The sequence below is a fragment of the Calliopsis andreniformis genome, chromosome 3 (genome assembly GCF_051401765.1).
Source record: "Calliopsis andreniformis isolate RMS-2024a chromosome 3, iyCalAndr_principal, whole genome shotgun sequence".
In the NCBI taxonomy this organism is placed as follows: Eukaryota; Metazoa; Arthropoda; class Insecta; order Hymenoptera; family Andrenidae; genus Calliopsis; species Calliopsis andreniformis.
In genome coordinates, this window is record NC_135064.1 from 17,682,863 (window position 1) to 17,698,326 (window position 15,464).

Sequence of the window (15,464 nt, forward strand, 5' to 3'; positions counted from 1 at the left end):
GAAATTGTGGGCTCGAGAGTCGTCTTAGGACGTCGAGAGTCGATTTTTCGGCGCGAAGAACGTTTTCGTGGTTTCGAGAGACCTAGCCGCAGGAGAAACTGTTTGCATTCATGCTTTCGAAGGCTTCTCTGTGATCTGAAGGAGTTTAAGAAGTGCTTTCCTCTTAGGTACACTACAGTCAAGAATAAACTTGCGGAAGCTGTGTCGTTCGAAGAGAGATTACTAGGTGATTTCAGGATCGAGTGTTAGCTGTCTCATGCCGCGTCCAGCAGCGATTGAAAGGGTCGAGGTCCTTTCGAGAATGCCAATCCCCTCGCCTGTGTCATCGTGGAAGACCGAGAACTCCTATCTCTTTCAAAGAAACTTTAGATCCTATTTTCGTCATCAGAACGACTTCCAAGCGTTTGGGAAGGTCCTGAAGAGGAAGAAGTATCGGTGAAACTCTCTAGAAGTCGAACTCGGAAGCTGGTCTCATTAAATAACGATCATCTTTCGAAAAGAATATTCGCTTTGTCATCGTTCTTTCTTCCACCCAATTCTTCACACGACTTTCCTACTTGCGCGCTACGTAGCTCGGTGGCCAACTACACAGTAGCGTAACGCTGACACAGCAAATTGTCTGTGGACGTGGGTAACTCGGTTTCGAGAACTAATCGCCTCTGCGGGTTTGGAACCAAACCGCGAACGAGAGAACGATACCGTGGTATCGAGGGAGAACCGTCCAGGGGGGCAAAGAGGAGCTAAAGGAAGGTAGAAACGAAACCGCTCGGGGTTTCACCGAGAAACGTGAAGGCAAATAGAGAGGATAGAAAGAGCTGGTCAAAAAGTGCTCCGCTGCAAATGGCAACGGGGGAAAATTCTGAGGATGAGATAAGAAACATTGTTAAACATCGAGAAGAAAAAGGAAGATGATTGTCTGCCCCACAAACTTGAGCTCGTAAGCTCATTTAGGTTAAACTGAAGAAATCATGGTTAATCAGTGAGACGACCCTCAACTTCCTCAAGACAGTCGCCCACAGTGAGTTAACACTTCTGAAGCAGAACACTTGACAATCCTTGGCTGGTCCAAGACTCTCCCATATTCCATCTCCCCAAATCCAGTCTCACGTGTGCATAATTATTATAAGCATTGTTTATCGGTGTCCCAGCTCGATGGACCAAGTGTCCCTCGAATCGTGTCGGTTTCACAGCGACGAGAACGCTGTTAAGTGAATCGTGTAGTGGTTGCTGTTCCTGCGACGACCATGGACAGGAGAAACGTTGGGTCGGTTGCTGGAGAGGTGAAGGGTCGGTGGTCGAGCGCAAGCAGCAAGACAGCCTCGGGATGCTGCACGCTGTTATGCTAGGCAGCGGTCCAGGCCGTGGCAGACACGAATGGTATCCGGGATTTTATTTGCAACGTCGACGAATTGGGTGCAGGATGAACCGCGGAGAACAGGAGACCTTATTTAGGCAGAGCAGGCAGCTGACGAGGATCGTGCCCTCGCGCGAGGACCTCGTCCTGAGCGTTCTCAAATCGCCTATCAGCCAGCAACAGCAACAACGACACCAGCATCACAATTCTCAGGAACACTATGTTAACTGCCAAGGTCATCACAATCATAAGAAGTGCACGCATTCAGGTACACTCGGACCGTATGTCCTCTCTCAGAGAAAGTAAGCGAGATTTCAGGCTGGACAGCGAAGAGTAATAGTGCATTGGCTCTGGTCCTAGTGGCTTGATGGAGGGTTCTGTATTCGCGAGTGGGAGTTTTGCTTGATGGAGTGCAGGGAAATTTTCAGGATGATGAGGCTTGTTTACTGCAGCAATTTTGAGGTAGTATTTGTGGCTTAGTGTGGCTGGTTGAGGGGGAACAATTTGGGTACTATGAGAAGTTTGTAGGAGTTGAGGTGTAGTCACGTTTTGCAAGCTGATTTGTTGTCACACAAATTTGTAAGTTCTCAAAGTTCAAGTGTGAAATTTTTCAAATTGTCTAAATCTGGATGTAGAATTGTCTATCTTCTAGTGGAGTACATATGTATTTTGTAGTTCAAAAAAATGTAACTACAAACAAGCAACTTTGTGTAAGATATGAAAAGCAGTACGATGCTTTTCCAGAAGAAATACAAATTTTGTTTATTAAAATAATAATAAGTACAGGTTCATAACATTTCTTCAAAACTGCTACGAGTCAAGGAATTAGAGACACGTAATTATTACAATTTCTACATATACATTTAATACAGACGAATCGAGACAATGGAAATCTAGATTAAGTGGAAATGTCTATGATTTAAGGTACTTTGACATGAATAGTAGGTATAATTACTGTCGATTGCATATGAAAATATTTTAGACAGATATTCAGTTTTATGAGAAAAGTTCCAGAATTTTGTCTTCTTCAAAGCTTTGTATATTTGTCAAGGAATTTTAGCGTCCAGAGTCATTATTAAAATTTTACAGAATCTTTTTTCTTCTCTTTGGCAATGATTCTCTTACATTGCTGACGCTTTGTATGAAGACTGTGTTCATGAATACTTCTGACAATGAGAAGATAGAACTTCCTTCCATCTTATTGTTAGCTGAACCTTCAGTCTTCCTTGCTCTCTTCCTCATAATTTTTCTTAATTATCTTCTGAATTTTTTCTTGCACCTCTATGCTTTCAAGTTCAACAATCTCGAATAAAATTTCCCGCATAATAGGCAAAGGCGAGTTAATCTCTTGTACGACTGTATTTGAAATCACGAGATTCCCGATGTGATTCAGTCTCGATATAATAGGCTCTCAATTTCTGTTGAGCCTCGAAATTTCAAATCCTCGTTCAATTAAGAACCCTCTCGTCACGGAGAGCGTAATTAAATCGAGTATACATTGTTTCTCTTACCATACTGAACCATTTATCAGCGCCTAACGAGCTGTTTTCCACGATAATGATCCTTCGCTCCTTGTTTCGACCAATTAGTTCGTTTCACTTTTGATGGTGTAACGATCGAACTTGTAATATACGTAGTATGGGTCGCATTGAGTCGCGTCTTATCTAATCAGTGAGTCGCTTGATTTTCAATTTCGATATTACTTCGGCATCTCTTTCATTCCATTTAAATCTTCTATCGACCTCTTCTTGTACCTTATTTTTCGAGGATTCTATAGATACAGTGTTATCAAAACGAATAAATATTGGCTGTACTGGAATAGAAACAGGGGTTATAAATCAGATTGCCTTTACCGATATAGCCTCCATAGCTGTAAATCATTTAATAACGTGCATTATCGCCCCGCGCAGATTGAAATTGTAATTCAACATTAATCTGTCCGTAAATGCCCCAGACAAGTGGCTCATGGAAAGTAATTTGAATGTGATATATCTGTGCACGTGGTGAACTAATTTTCCATGGACGTATTTCGGTTACGTTCGCGCAATGCCTTTGTATTTTATTTCATATCCTTTTTGTTTCACTCTCTTCCAGTCTCTACATGGACTTGTAGATAGGGATGTAACCCTCTTGGAGATAGGTTGGGATTTAGCTAATAATGGAACTCACGAAATAGGATATGGACGCCCTCAAAATTATACATGTATTCCCTTTTGAGATATCCACATCTTCAGATTACGTTTTAATAGCTTTTATATTATACATATTCAAAGGAAATTTCTCATTTCAGGATTAGATTCCTAAGAAGGTGGACAATTTGAACATTTTTCTCGTTCGTTTTCGCTACTCCTGTAAGCTATTCAAATTCGTATCTATAATTCTAAGACAGCCCGTTTCGTATCCTTTTGCTTCTACCGAAAGTTTTGAGGATCGATAAGGAGAGTCCTCGCAGCTTTCAAAGGGATTGCAAAGGACAGCTCTTCTAGCGCAATAGGGGCAATCCTTTTTCGTCAGCAGAGCATACTGCAATAATCCTATTGTTAAAAGACGAAAATTTGCAACTTGGCCCTAACAGTTTTGTTGTAATTTCGTTCTGAAGTTTCATTATACGGATAAATTATTATTAACTCTTGTTCAATATGGCAGAGGTAACATCACGTATATTAATTTCACCTATGTTAATATCGTTTACATTGACTTTTAGAAGGAACAATCAAGTGAAAAGGGTTAATCCCTTAGACTCTCAAGGTTCCTAGAGTGAGTTCAAAGCAGTCAGAGCAGCAAACTAAAATTTGGCTCATATTTATCGTCGACCTTGCAAGGTTAAAATTTCCAAGCTAGAGGAACGTCCTGTGGTCTTTCATCCTAATCAGATTTAATCAGGGACGAGGAAGTCTGAAGGGGTAGGTAGAATTTTTCTGTTGGCCCTAGGGGGAACATTTGGGTGAGTCTCCTCTTCTCCCATAATCTGGGTCAAGACAGCAGCTAACAATTAGCAACCATGCTTTTGTTTTCTGATAATTGGGTTAGGATTTTTGTAGCCTTCAGGATACGCTGAAAGTAGGGTAGAAACTCTTGATATTTTGTTTTGTGAGTCCCACTTTATTGGGTGTCTTTTAGACACTCTTGTGCCATTGTTTCGGTGCTACCAACAAGCTAATCACATTTTAATGCCACCTCTTATTTTCTGGAAAGGTATCTTCTGCTGCTAGGAAATTTTTCTAGTAACTTTTCTTCAGTCACAGGCTATATAAACAGCTCAATTACATGGAGAACTTCACAGGATACCTGTATTTAGGTTTTAGAGTATTATACATATTTTGTTTGAAAATAATGATACAAAGAATGGTTAGATTGATGCAAATTGCAACGATCGGAAGGCCACCCAGGATAATTGGGGACGTCACTGGTGGGATATAATCTAGATCAGAGCGCAATTATTATATTATCGATTACGAGTATGTACGCCATTGACCTTTCTAGTTCGAAGGTAAACCATCTTGATATATTGTAGTATACCATTGGTCAGCGTGAGCAGATCATAGTTATGTGAATCGGCAGATGGTCGTATTAATATTTACGGGTCTCTTGTCAACGTTTCCTTCATAATGCTATTTTTCATTGTTGCTCTGGGTTCTACTGCGAATAGAGAAAGTACGCTCGATCGAGTGCCTTTCGACCGCTTATGTGCCTTAATTGCATAGTTTTCTGTCAATCTATTACATTTATTGCATTTTATAGAACTGTAGTATGTAGCTAATCTGGTATTTTGTAGAGCTCGCTTTGAAAATTGGAGGATATAAATATGTCAACGTTGTTTGACATTAAAATTCAGAAATTTGAATATATGTGAGAAATTGGAAAATTGGAAAATTTGAAAATTTGAAAATTTGAAAATTTGAAACTTTGAAAGTTTGAAAATTTGAAAATTTGAAAATCTGAAAGTTTGAAAATTTGAAAATTTGAAATGTTTTAAATTTGAAAATTTGAAAATTTGAAAATCTGGAAGTCCGTATATTTAACAATTTGAAACGGTGTGGTAAAAAAAAATGAGTCCCTATTTCGAATACTATTTTATGACATTTTATAGGAATAGGCATATTATTATAAAATCATATAAGATCGTTTCCACAAGAAATAATTAACAGTAATAGCAGCAATTACGACGCTCGCATCATTTAAACATAGAATTCTTATTTTAATACCTTCATTCTATTCGAAGCGCTTAGTATCGAATCCCTCGCATACAATGCGTTCCCGTCGTCGAAAGAATTCAACTTACAGGACGGCATTGAGTAGCAAGTACATTGTAAAGAATATCGATTAAACACCAGTGAAAGCTGGTCTCCTTTTTTTTCTTCTCAGAACCGACGGATTCTCTCCTCGAAGAAGGAGAGAAGGGTGCGACTCTTGACAAATATCTCGCGGGATTCGCTATAGCCTCTCGAACTTCCGATTCTTCGTTCGTTAACGTCTTGGGGAAATTGCATGTAATCGTTAGAATTTATCTGGATACGCCGTATCGTTCCGTCGGGGAAGACAGGAAGTTCTCGCGATGAGCGTGCAGATAATTTGAGGCAATTTATCCTCGTAACTCGCGCGCTGCTGCCTCTGACGTCCACGTGCATACCTTGTGCATTTTTATTTCGACCCGAGAAGGTCGATGCTTAACGATGACTAGACGCATTGAACGGTTGATGCAGGTCTGGTTTTCTTTGCTATTCAGGTGTAAACTGTTCTTTCGAAGTTCTGAGGGTTGATGCAGTGGATCTGGTCTAGTTTTCAGGTTTCGAAATTAGGTTGAAACTAAGGCAGTTGAACTCTCAATTGGTGTGATATGTGGTTTAACATAACATGGTAGGATCGTTGCTATTTGGTTATGATAAATAATTAATAGTAGTAATAACAATTTCGCAATTTTAATCTCTTAATAAGGTGGTCGAGTAGATAACTAGTCGAAGTACGTTTTATTCATTTTTCTTGAAATCTGTAGAGTACAATTGTAATTAAATTGAGATCTGAATACTCGATTGAAGCATAGAGGCATGTCGAGATATACATGAAAACTATAATGGAAATTAGAAACCTAGGTACAAGGAGCAAGTATATTTGTTATTAATTTATTTTTAAGGTCTCAGAATTTTCCAATTTCTTACAATTACACAATTTATTAATATCTCTTATATGAAGTGTTGAAAGTAGTTTCATTTCTCGGCAATGTTAAAAGGTATCATTCAGTTGAAAATCGAAGGCAAAAAGCATCTCTTAATTAATCTTACGTATAGTAAGAATCCGAATATATCCAGCATCTTGTTTAATGTATCTCTTATTCAGACATCGTATCAGTTATATCGCTTGACCCATCTCGATTAAGATAAGACATAGCCGCAGATAGTAGAGGCCAAACTAACAGTGTTGTTACTCAGTTGTTCCATCTTTTGCTTATCAGACTTTGGTTGAAACAAGATATTGTTACTAGTGTTATGTAATATCACTGTATGTATATTTACCCTGAAGAAAAGAATTACACTTACGTTGTTTTTGTAAATTAAGGACTCTTGAATAGTAAAAGATTTATTTGTTAAAAAATCAAAATAATTTTTGCCATTGATCTTCTATGGAAAGTATACCTCTGACATACCAAGTATCTCAGAACTGTTGGTATGAGAGAAAAGTGAAAAAAATAAGCTGAATATGTAAGTACATATGTAGGTTAAAATTGGTTATACCCTTTGTCTTTGGGAAAAAATTAATTTGAATTTCGTTAATTGAAGAATTTGCAACTTTAGGTCCTTTGAGATACTATCTACTATAAATTATAGTTTATTGTTAGTGGCAACACTGTGGTACGTTCATACTCGGTTAAAATTTGAAGCCAGTTTCCTCAAAACCGAAGTCCAATATAAAACAATATTATTCCATATTTGTGGCTTATTCTTTTTTACATAGAGCTTCTGCGTTTCTGTTTATAGTCCCACTGATTTCTTTATACTAATGAAACTTCAAGTAATGAAGTAATTACGTCGCCAACATCATCATACAGCACGAGAGACAAATTCCAGATTACCTTGAAACATTCATTCGAACCTTTCAAGCACTTCGACATTCCCTTTGGCGATCTGGACGTTCTTTGAAAGTCTTATCGGTCCCTTCATGTTCGGTGACCAAAATTTCATAAAGAGAGCGATTACACTGTCAGAATCGCTTTACATCAGGGAAGTATTAACTTTCCATCTGGCATAAAAAATTCATGGTAATTCGTGGCCTCTAATACTTCGGTTAATGTTGATCTTGTAGGGCAGATAAGCGGTCGGTCGAGCAGGCAGGTCGATACAGAACGCGTCGTGCAATCTTCCTACGTCGATTGATGCTCAGAAATATAGCTGTCGCGTATGCGGTCGATAATCGAATCTTCAGACAATTTTCGTCGCTCTCGTTGCGCCCTGGTTAAACGAAAACACCTAGTGTCATTCTGCGGCGGCCACCTGGGCCAGCAGCCGCGAGGAATCGAGGAAGAAGGTATCCGCAGCGATCTGTCGGTGGACTGTCGTCGAGACTTATTATCGAGCCTCGCAAATGGGCGGATCTGATCGCGAACCAATGCATTCACACACGAATATCACGCGATGAGATATTGCACCGTGACCTTTCTGCCCGTTAGAATTGCAAATGCTGGCTTGCGGCTTCTCAAATATTTGAATAATGCCTGTTTGATGAACGATTTATCCATTTATCGATGGAAGGATTCGATCGCTTCTGGTGTCTATTTATGTAGCTGACAAGGAGAACGCTCCAAGTTTCGCACACTTTTTATTTTTTTTAATGAGTGTTTGGAGAATTCGTTCAGCCGAATATGCTAATACTCACTTTTTGTAACCACTGATGTGGTTTCGTGCGCTTTAGTTTCTTGAAAGATGTAGAGACTTAGGAGTTTGAAACTTTCAAGTTTTCATATATTCAAGAGTGAGTAAAAGGTGGGCTAAAATCGAGTTAGGAGAAATATCTTTTTAGGGAAATTAAGAAGCCTGTTATTTAGAAGAAATATCTTTTTGTGAAGAAAGTTACGAAAGAACGTTGACGTTGCTGATGATTCAGTCGTCACAGAGTTTCCCGCTAGTTAGGTCTTCCATGTATAAGCTTCTGCTGTGATGCATCTCATCTGTAAGATTACTGTGCTGTAGCGTTAGAAGTGGAGTGGACCTAATCGGTGTATCTCACTTCGAATGATGGACTGACGTCTCATGTCTTGGTATTACATGTTAATGGATATTGTAGGCGAAGGAATTTAGCGCTTATAGAATGATTTCTATTACTAAAAGTTCTGGATTGGAACTGAAAATGAATATGATGTATTTTATTGAGCCATGCACATTACTCTTTGGTGGACAAGCCTGGGATCGGAGTTCCACTCTGAACCGTCATTACCCAGAAACTCTACGTCCCGCCGACACAAAACTCGGGTCGACAGTATCAAAGAAGCCATTAGTAGGGCACATTGGAAGAAATACAGTATGCGAAATGCCTCCTGTAACCGAAATAATGGGGAAACAAAAGTGTCTGGATATGACAATTTTCTGATAATAGAAGAATCATTTTTGTAATATTATTAAATTTCACCATTCTTCATTTCTATCTTATTGTAACAAGCAGCATCACTTTCCAAAATTTATGACACCTGTTGTCGAACGTATTATACTTAAATGTTGTGTTTTTGTGATAGGTAACATATTTATCAATTCAGGTAACACAACGTCCAGATATTGGATATTCTATTCTACCAAGTAATACGAAACTATGTGAGATCAATAGAGACCATGCTCAATCTAACACCTTGCATAGTGAAGATACACATGACATTTTGAATTAATTGTCGACAAAGGGTTAAGTCATCCCTCACTTTCGGTGTAATAAAATTCTCAAAACCCTAGTGCTCGATAAACTACATAGAGGGTACACTACCTCTAGACTCTTGATCCTCAATATTCGAGTAGCTGCCTTTATAACCTTACTGTATTTCTTCCACTGACAATAGTAACACCTACGCCGTCTATAAGCTTCCGTTCTTGGGACGTATCGTTGGTACACACGAAAGAAATTCCGATTCACCCCTAAAAGAGAAACGCGTCGCGCGAGAATCGTTCAATTGATTCACCTCGACAAAGAGCCGATTGCACCAGCTGCAGTGAACGCAGAACCAACACGCGACACCGTGAATAGCATAGAGCTGGAAATCCGAGGGTCGAGGATCGCGTCGGTGTTAGACGACCGTTTCCAGATTGATGCTCGTTCCCCTATCAAATCGAATGATAATTTTCCAGATAAAGCTGATCAAGTCAAATTGACCAGCCAATGACTCGTGAGCATACATTTTCGCGTTTAATAAGTCAATTGGTGGACTTGGTTGAAGCAATTATTGTTAAATATTGTATTGGCAGATTGTTTAGTGTTCTCTTAATTAATTTCGTTGACTTGCAATTTTATTGTGTGGAAAATTGGTTTGAAATGAAGGAACGATTTTAGCTTATGCCTTGATTAAAGGCTTTTCCTTATTTTCTTAAGTAATATTTTAGATGATCAAACATATAAAATTGTGGTCATTGTTAGATAACATTTATTTAATGGCTGAGTAGTTGAGTAGCTGAGATACTCGGTTGTAGTTGTATTTTTTTAATTATTGTTAGTGAAGATATAGGTGATTATGACCACATAATTAGAAAGTTCAAAGTACAAGATTTTAAAAATTGAAAAAAGTTCTTAGACTTGAGTAATTGAATATTAGAACATTTGAATATGTAAATATTTGAATATTAGAGCCTTTTACATGTTCGCCAGTAAATGCTATCCTGAGCCCAGCGTCACATATCTGTGACAGAGATCAACATAAAGTTTGAAATGTGGGCTGTGGTATACGACCTTTTACTTAAATGAAGCTAATGAAAATGTTAAATATAGAAACATCTAGAAACTGTTATCAGTATTTCAATATTAGAAAATACTTGAAAATTTCTATTAAACTATTAAAATAATATAATATTTGAAATTTTGAATATTTAAAAATTTTCAAATTCACATATGTGGAAACTTGAATATCAGAAATCGTTTGTCTTAAAATACAAATTATCACAGACGCCAGATATAACTTTAAATCCCAACTGCAACCGACTATACACGCTACTTCTCAGCAATACCAAAATCCCCAAAGAAACAAGTAAGCTACTTCATGAACCAATTCTTCCACAATTCACCAACCCCATTATCCACCATAACTTCACCGAGCTAAAACACCGCGGTGCCCTAACTCTAACCAACGAGCATCATCTGACAATCGGTCCTCCACCACCGTCGACGATCGGTATCCCGAGGTCGTCTCCCGTTCCAAACCGCGCGCACACTAAGCCCAGCATAGCCCTGGCAATATCCTGGAAACATGTCCAGGTGAGAACAACGAGAGTCTTCCACGAAGCAAGGACCAATGCTCTAGGCTTACGGAAAAGCGGCCGAGCGCCGCGGCCGCCTACGCTGCTCTGCAGGGCAGCGAGGACGAGCTGGTCGCTGAGCACTGCCTCGACTCGGAGAACACGGCCCTGAAGACGCCTGGCAGCGAGACAGAGGACACGGAGGATAACGGCGCGCAGATGGAGGAGCCCTCCTCGCCTGCCCGTCGTTTCACCTTCCTCAGGCGGTATCGCTCGCCGCGATACGGCGAGGCGCACCACAAGCGCGTGCCCACGCCGATGAAGAGGAAGTACAGGAGGAAGAAGAGCAAAGACGACATCATCGACAACGACGTGAACGCCGCGGAGGTCGAGCCGCCCAGCCTGAACCAGACAGGCGTGCCTGACCCTTACTACCCGATCTATCTGCCCATCGACCAGGCGTTCAAGGCGAAGTATGTGTTCCACCACAAGAAGGGGAAGACCTTCCAGGAGAGGCTGTACGTGTTCCTCGAGCATCCAGGCGGCTGGATCTGCTTCATCTATCATTTCACTGTGTGAGTATCGACACTAGCATCTCCTTTTCCGCTGGAAGCCTTCTTCTCCCTGCGGTACCATTTGGGTCCGACCGATGACGGGAGCAGCGTCGTTTTTGCGCTCGTTGATCACGGAACGTGGGAATGCGTGTTGCGGGGAAGCGATTGAGACGTTTCATCGGGCGATCTTGCGGAAGAGGTTTTGATACCTGAAGGGGGATTTTGAGGTGAATGGTATTTGAGGGAGGGAGGGAGGTTTTTTAAAGTGGTTAGGAGCTAGCTAGGGGTATTGGGGGAAGTGGTTTTTAATGGCTCGATTAACGAATTAATTGAAGTTTTTAGTCTTGAATTTTGGATTTAATGAGTTTATCGAGTTTAGATGAAGTTTGTGTGTTTTTAAGAGTGATGAGATTTAATTGTGCTAAGTTGTTGAGAGTTTGTCAGAGTCGAGTTGGTCGTATTTAAGTTATTTGGTGTATTTTTAACTTTCTCAAGCTATTTTTAATTCGTTTCTATTTATTTCAAAATCGCTTTAAATCTCGCGGATCCACTTTCACTTGATTAAGTTTTGTTCCAATTCGTTCAATCTTTTTCAAGTCGTTTAGATTGCCTCTGGCTTGTTTAATCGCCTTCCAAATCGCCTAGATTTTTTCCAATTCATTCAAGCTATCCACAAATCGTTCAAAATTCTTTACTACTCCCATTTATTCTAAACTCGCTCTGACTCACTAGAATTTGTTTCAATATGCTCAGACGTTTAATCAATCAAACATGGACTCTGTTCCAATCCTCTTCTTATGGCTCTCAAGGAATCCAAATATTACTAGCAAATTTATTATTACTAATAATATTAAAAATTTCGATCACAAAATGCAAGAAATAGCGTTTTAGAGCATATGCAACTCTAAATATATGCAACTCTAAATAACAGTAATTTTGAATATAGACTAGGTTCTACTATAAATTGAATAGTTTTCGAATTCTCGTTCTCTTCGAATAAACACCTGAAGGTATCTTCGCCATGGCAATCTTTCGACAGGGCAGCAAATATCTTGCGCCTGTTTCATTGTTCGACGATTTTGCCAGTTGACATGCACGCGACAAAACATCCCGAAGGTGTTTCTCAGCACATCTCTGGGTGATCTCGATGGAGGAGCTTTCTCTCGCAGGACAAGCCCTGTCTCGCGCGACAAGCGACCACGCTCGGTCTATTTTTGCGACCAGCAGAGGCTGGATTTTCACCCTATCGCGTTTACCGAGCCGAAGAGCTTTTGTGCGGTGCCCAGTGCGTTGCTCGCCACCGTTGAATACTTACCAGTTCGCGTTGAATACCGTCACGATGGCATGTTAACGCCGTGGATGCATGCTGCCATTGTGATGTTGGACAGTGATGGTCGATGCATCGAAAGCATTCAACTTTTCGCGACGCTTCTTTCCAATCTCGCGACAATCAAGCAGCCTGGGCTGTGCGTTGCATTTCAGGGATGAGAGTTTATTTGGATAAAACAGTTTTTTAAATGTAGTGCTACTTGGTCATCGTTATCATTTTTGGCCTGAGTGTGGTTAGATATGATTATACATAATATTAGAAATAGAAATTTTAATAAACTTCTGTGACCCCTAGCTAAGAAACACAAACTACTACCATTATTTTATTATTTCCAATTTTCATTTAGAACAGGCAATAATACACAAGAAGCAATAGAAATTTAGCTGTTTTTCTAGTAGTTTATTCAATAATTTGACATACGTATCTGTTTTCGCTTACGAGGAATAATCCAATGGACTGAAACGCGCACTAATCGAAGCTTTAGTTCCATCATGCTTGCGTTTCTATTTTCGATCTGGTCATATTTACCACTTGAGGAAGTATCAAAATACCCTCGCCCATGCATTATTCATCACGTCTTTGTTTTACTTCGTCCAAGTTACTACGAAGTATTGGCAACTCTTTTAAGTCAGGGGGTCCATAATATTCATCGTGAAAACAAAGTGTTATGTGAGCGAATAGGGTTACAAAGATGATCGATCGAGCCAACAGCCGAGCTTTTTTCTGCTTGTTTCAAAGAAAGTTACCGCTGCGGCATCCTTAGTCGAGCACCTTACGAAATACTGGTAAATTTATGTACCTCTCCCTCGCAGCTAGACTAAAGAGAGAAGTTGATAAAAAAATAGAACTTGTGCGATGTAACGAGACCCTTCAGAATATTGTAGATCTATTTTTTCACGATACTTTTTTTGGCACGTGTAAAATTATACGTGTAAAAGTTGTGAAAACATTTTTCACGAGTCACAACTATAAGTAGGTACATGTTTCTTCGAAAAAAATATTGAATTAAAAAAACTTTTTAACTTTTAATTGTTCTTGTATGTTATTCCTGCGAATATAGTGTTGCCAGTTTTTCTGATAACAAACTATGCCACTGAAGTTTTGGTGACACGAAGCGTCACTATCGGAAATTGCCACGGAAATGTCTTTCATTTTACGTGGAATGTCGGTGCACTCACTGCGTCGAATGCGCTACTCATTTCCGAAAAAGTAGATCCGTTTTTCATTTGTGACAAAAACTACGCGTGTCGCGCAATAATTTAATCTGTGGTATGGTGTACCTTAAGCGGATTAAGTTTCTCTTGTTTGAAGTGAATGTCGAAATCTGATATTCCTTTGAGCTCGAGAGATTGATATACCTTTTCTGTTTTTTAAAACATATATTCTTAGGTTGAGTTTGGAATTTAATCACTTCACGAATATACTCCGATCAAAAAGATTGCGGCATAGATAAATTTTTGGTAAAAGTTGGCCAATTTTGATTGACCTATCTTCTGAATTAAATTGTTAAGTGATATGTCTAAAATTATTTGACACATACGCAATTAAAAGGTATGGAAAAGGAAGGAACTATTCTCTAGTGCATTTGATCACTTCCGATCAAATTAATTAATTTGTTGCGAGTATGGGAACTGTCAGTAGCTTAAATTCAAGTGTTTAGCGGTTAAAATGTACGTAATAACTTTAGCGTGATCTGTAATTTAGCGCAAAGTGAGAAAGCAGTATTATCAGAGTTCATCTCTAATTGGAGTAACATAAAATCGAATGAACTGCAATTTGCTACAGTTCGTTGGAAATAGTAGGTTACGTATACTACCATTAATAGCACGTTTTTCTGCGCGATTTGCTACGAAAGAAACAGGGATATACATATGTAGGTCGCCGAAACTTGCGTCAATTTATAAGAACCATAGGATTTAATTAACATGGAATTTTAATGGTATTCCTTCAGGCTTAAAAGGAAATATGAATATTTGATGCATCTGCAAATATCATAGCAATTGGTAATATTGTAAAAATGAAAAAAATTTATCCATGTGTAGCGGCTAGAAATTTTCGGATAAAATTCTCGAGATTTTTCTCCTCTATTGAGAATTGAATTGTATGATTTTATAGGAAGTATTGAATGAATTAAATACTTTTATAAAGGAATTAAAATACAGATAAAACGAGTTTTCAAAATTCGTATTTCTATGGATTGCTTCTTGAACGAATTAAAAAAGCTGTTCAAAAACAAGTTAAATTAATTTCCAAAATAGTCTAAATTAATTCAGTCGATAATAACTAAGAAGTTGATGCCATTTATTAGTAAACCAATAACAAAACTCTACATGGAATAATATTTTCTTCTCTCCAGAACACAATTCTTATTTCAATCGAGTGTTCTCATTCTTCTCGAAATTACATTTACGCAAAAAAAGGCGTCGAAATTAAGAAAAGTTTTAATACGTCTTCCAGCTCATAAAAATAAATCAATCAAAGCTTTATCAGTCGCTGTGGGAAACAGAAATACTCTTAAATCATTAATCGAGATACTATTAGCCGACAGATGTATTCATCATTCTATTGGAAGCATCGTAGGCACATTTATTTTATCAGGATCCAAACCGTTTATTGGCCGTTTACGCGTCAAAGATATAAACCCCTTTCACACTTGGCAACGATTGGCAGTCGAGCTGAAATGGTTTCGCCCCTTCTATTAGAACCTTGAATTAATCAAGCTAATGAGGCTACGACCGATCGGGGCTGCTGCTTTGAGGAGTCCCCCACTCGCTGTCCAAGAACTTTCGATTTCCTTCCTAATGAGATCG

The 15,464-nt window shown here is 39.0% G+C and overlaps 1 protein-coding gene across 1 annotated transcript in view; it reads left to right on the forward strand.

Moving 5' to 3' along the window:
* The first annotated feature begins 1,324 nt into the window (after window positions 1-1,324).
* Window positions 1,325-15,464, forward strand: part of LOC143188874 (potassium voltage-gated channel subfamily KQT member 1-like) — a 64,568-nt gene continuing 50,428 nt past the window's right edge. Inside the window, exons 1-2 of the mRNA XM_076393372.1 lie at window positions 1,325-1,622; window positions 10,790-11,345. Of these exons, the coding sequence (XP_076249487.1) occupies window positions 1,325-1,622; window positions 10,790-11,345 (854 nt within the window). The remainder of the gene's footprint in view (window positions 1,623-10,789; window positions 11,346-15,464) is intronic.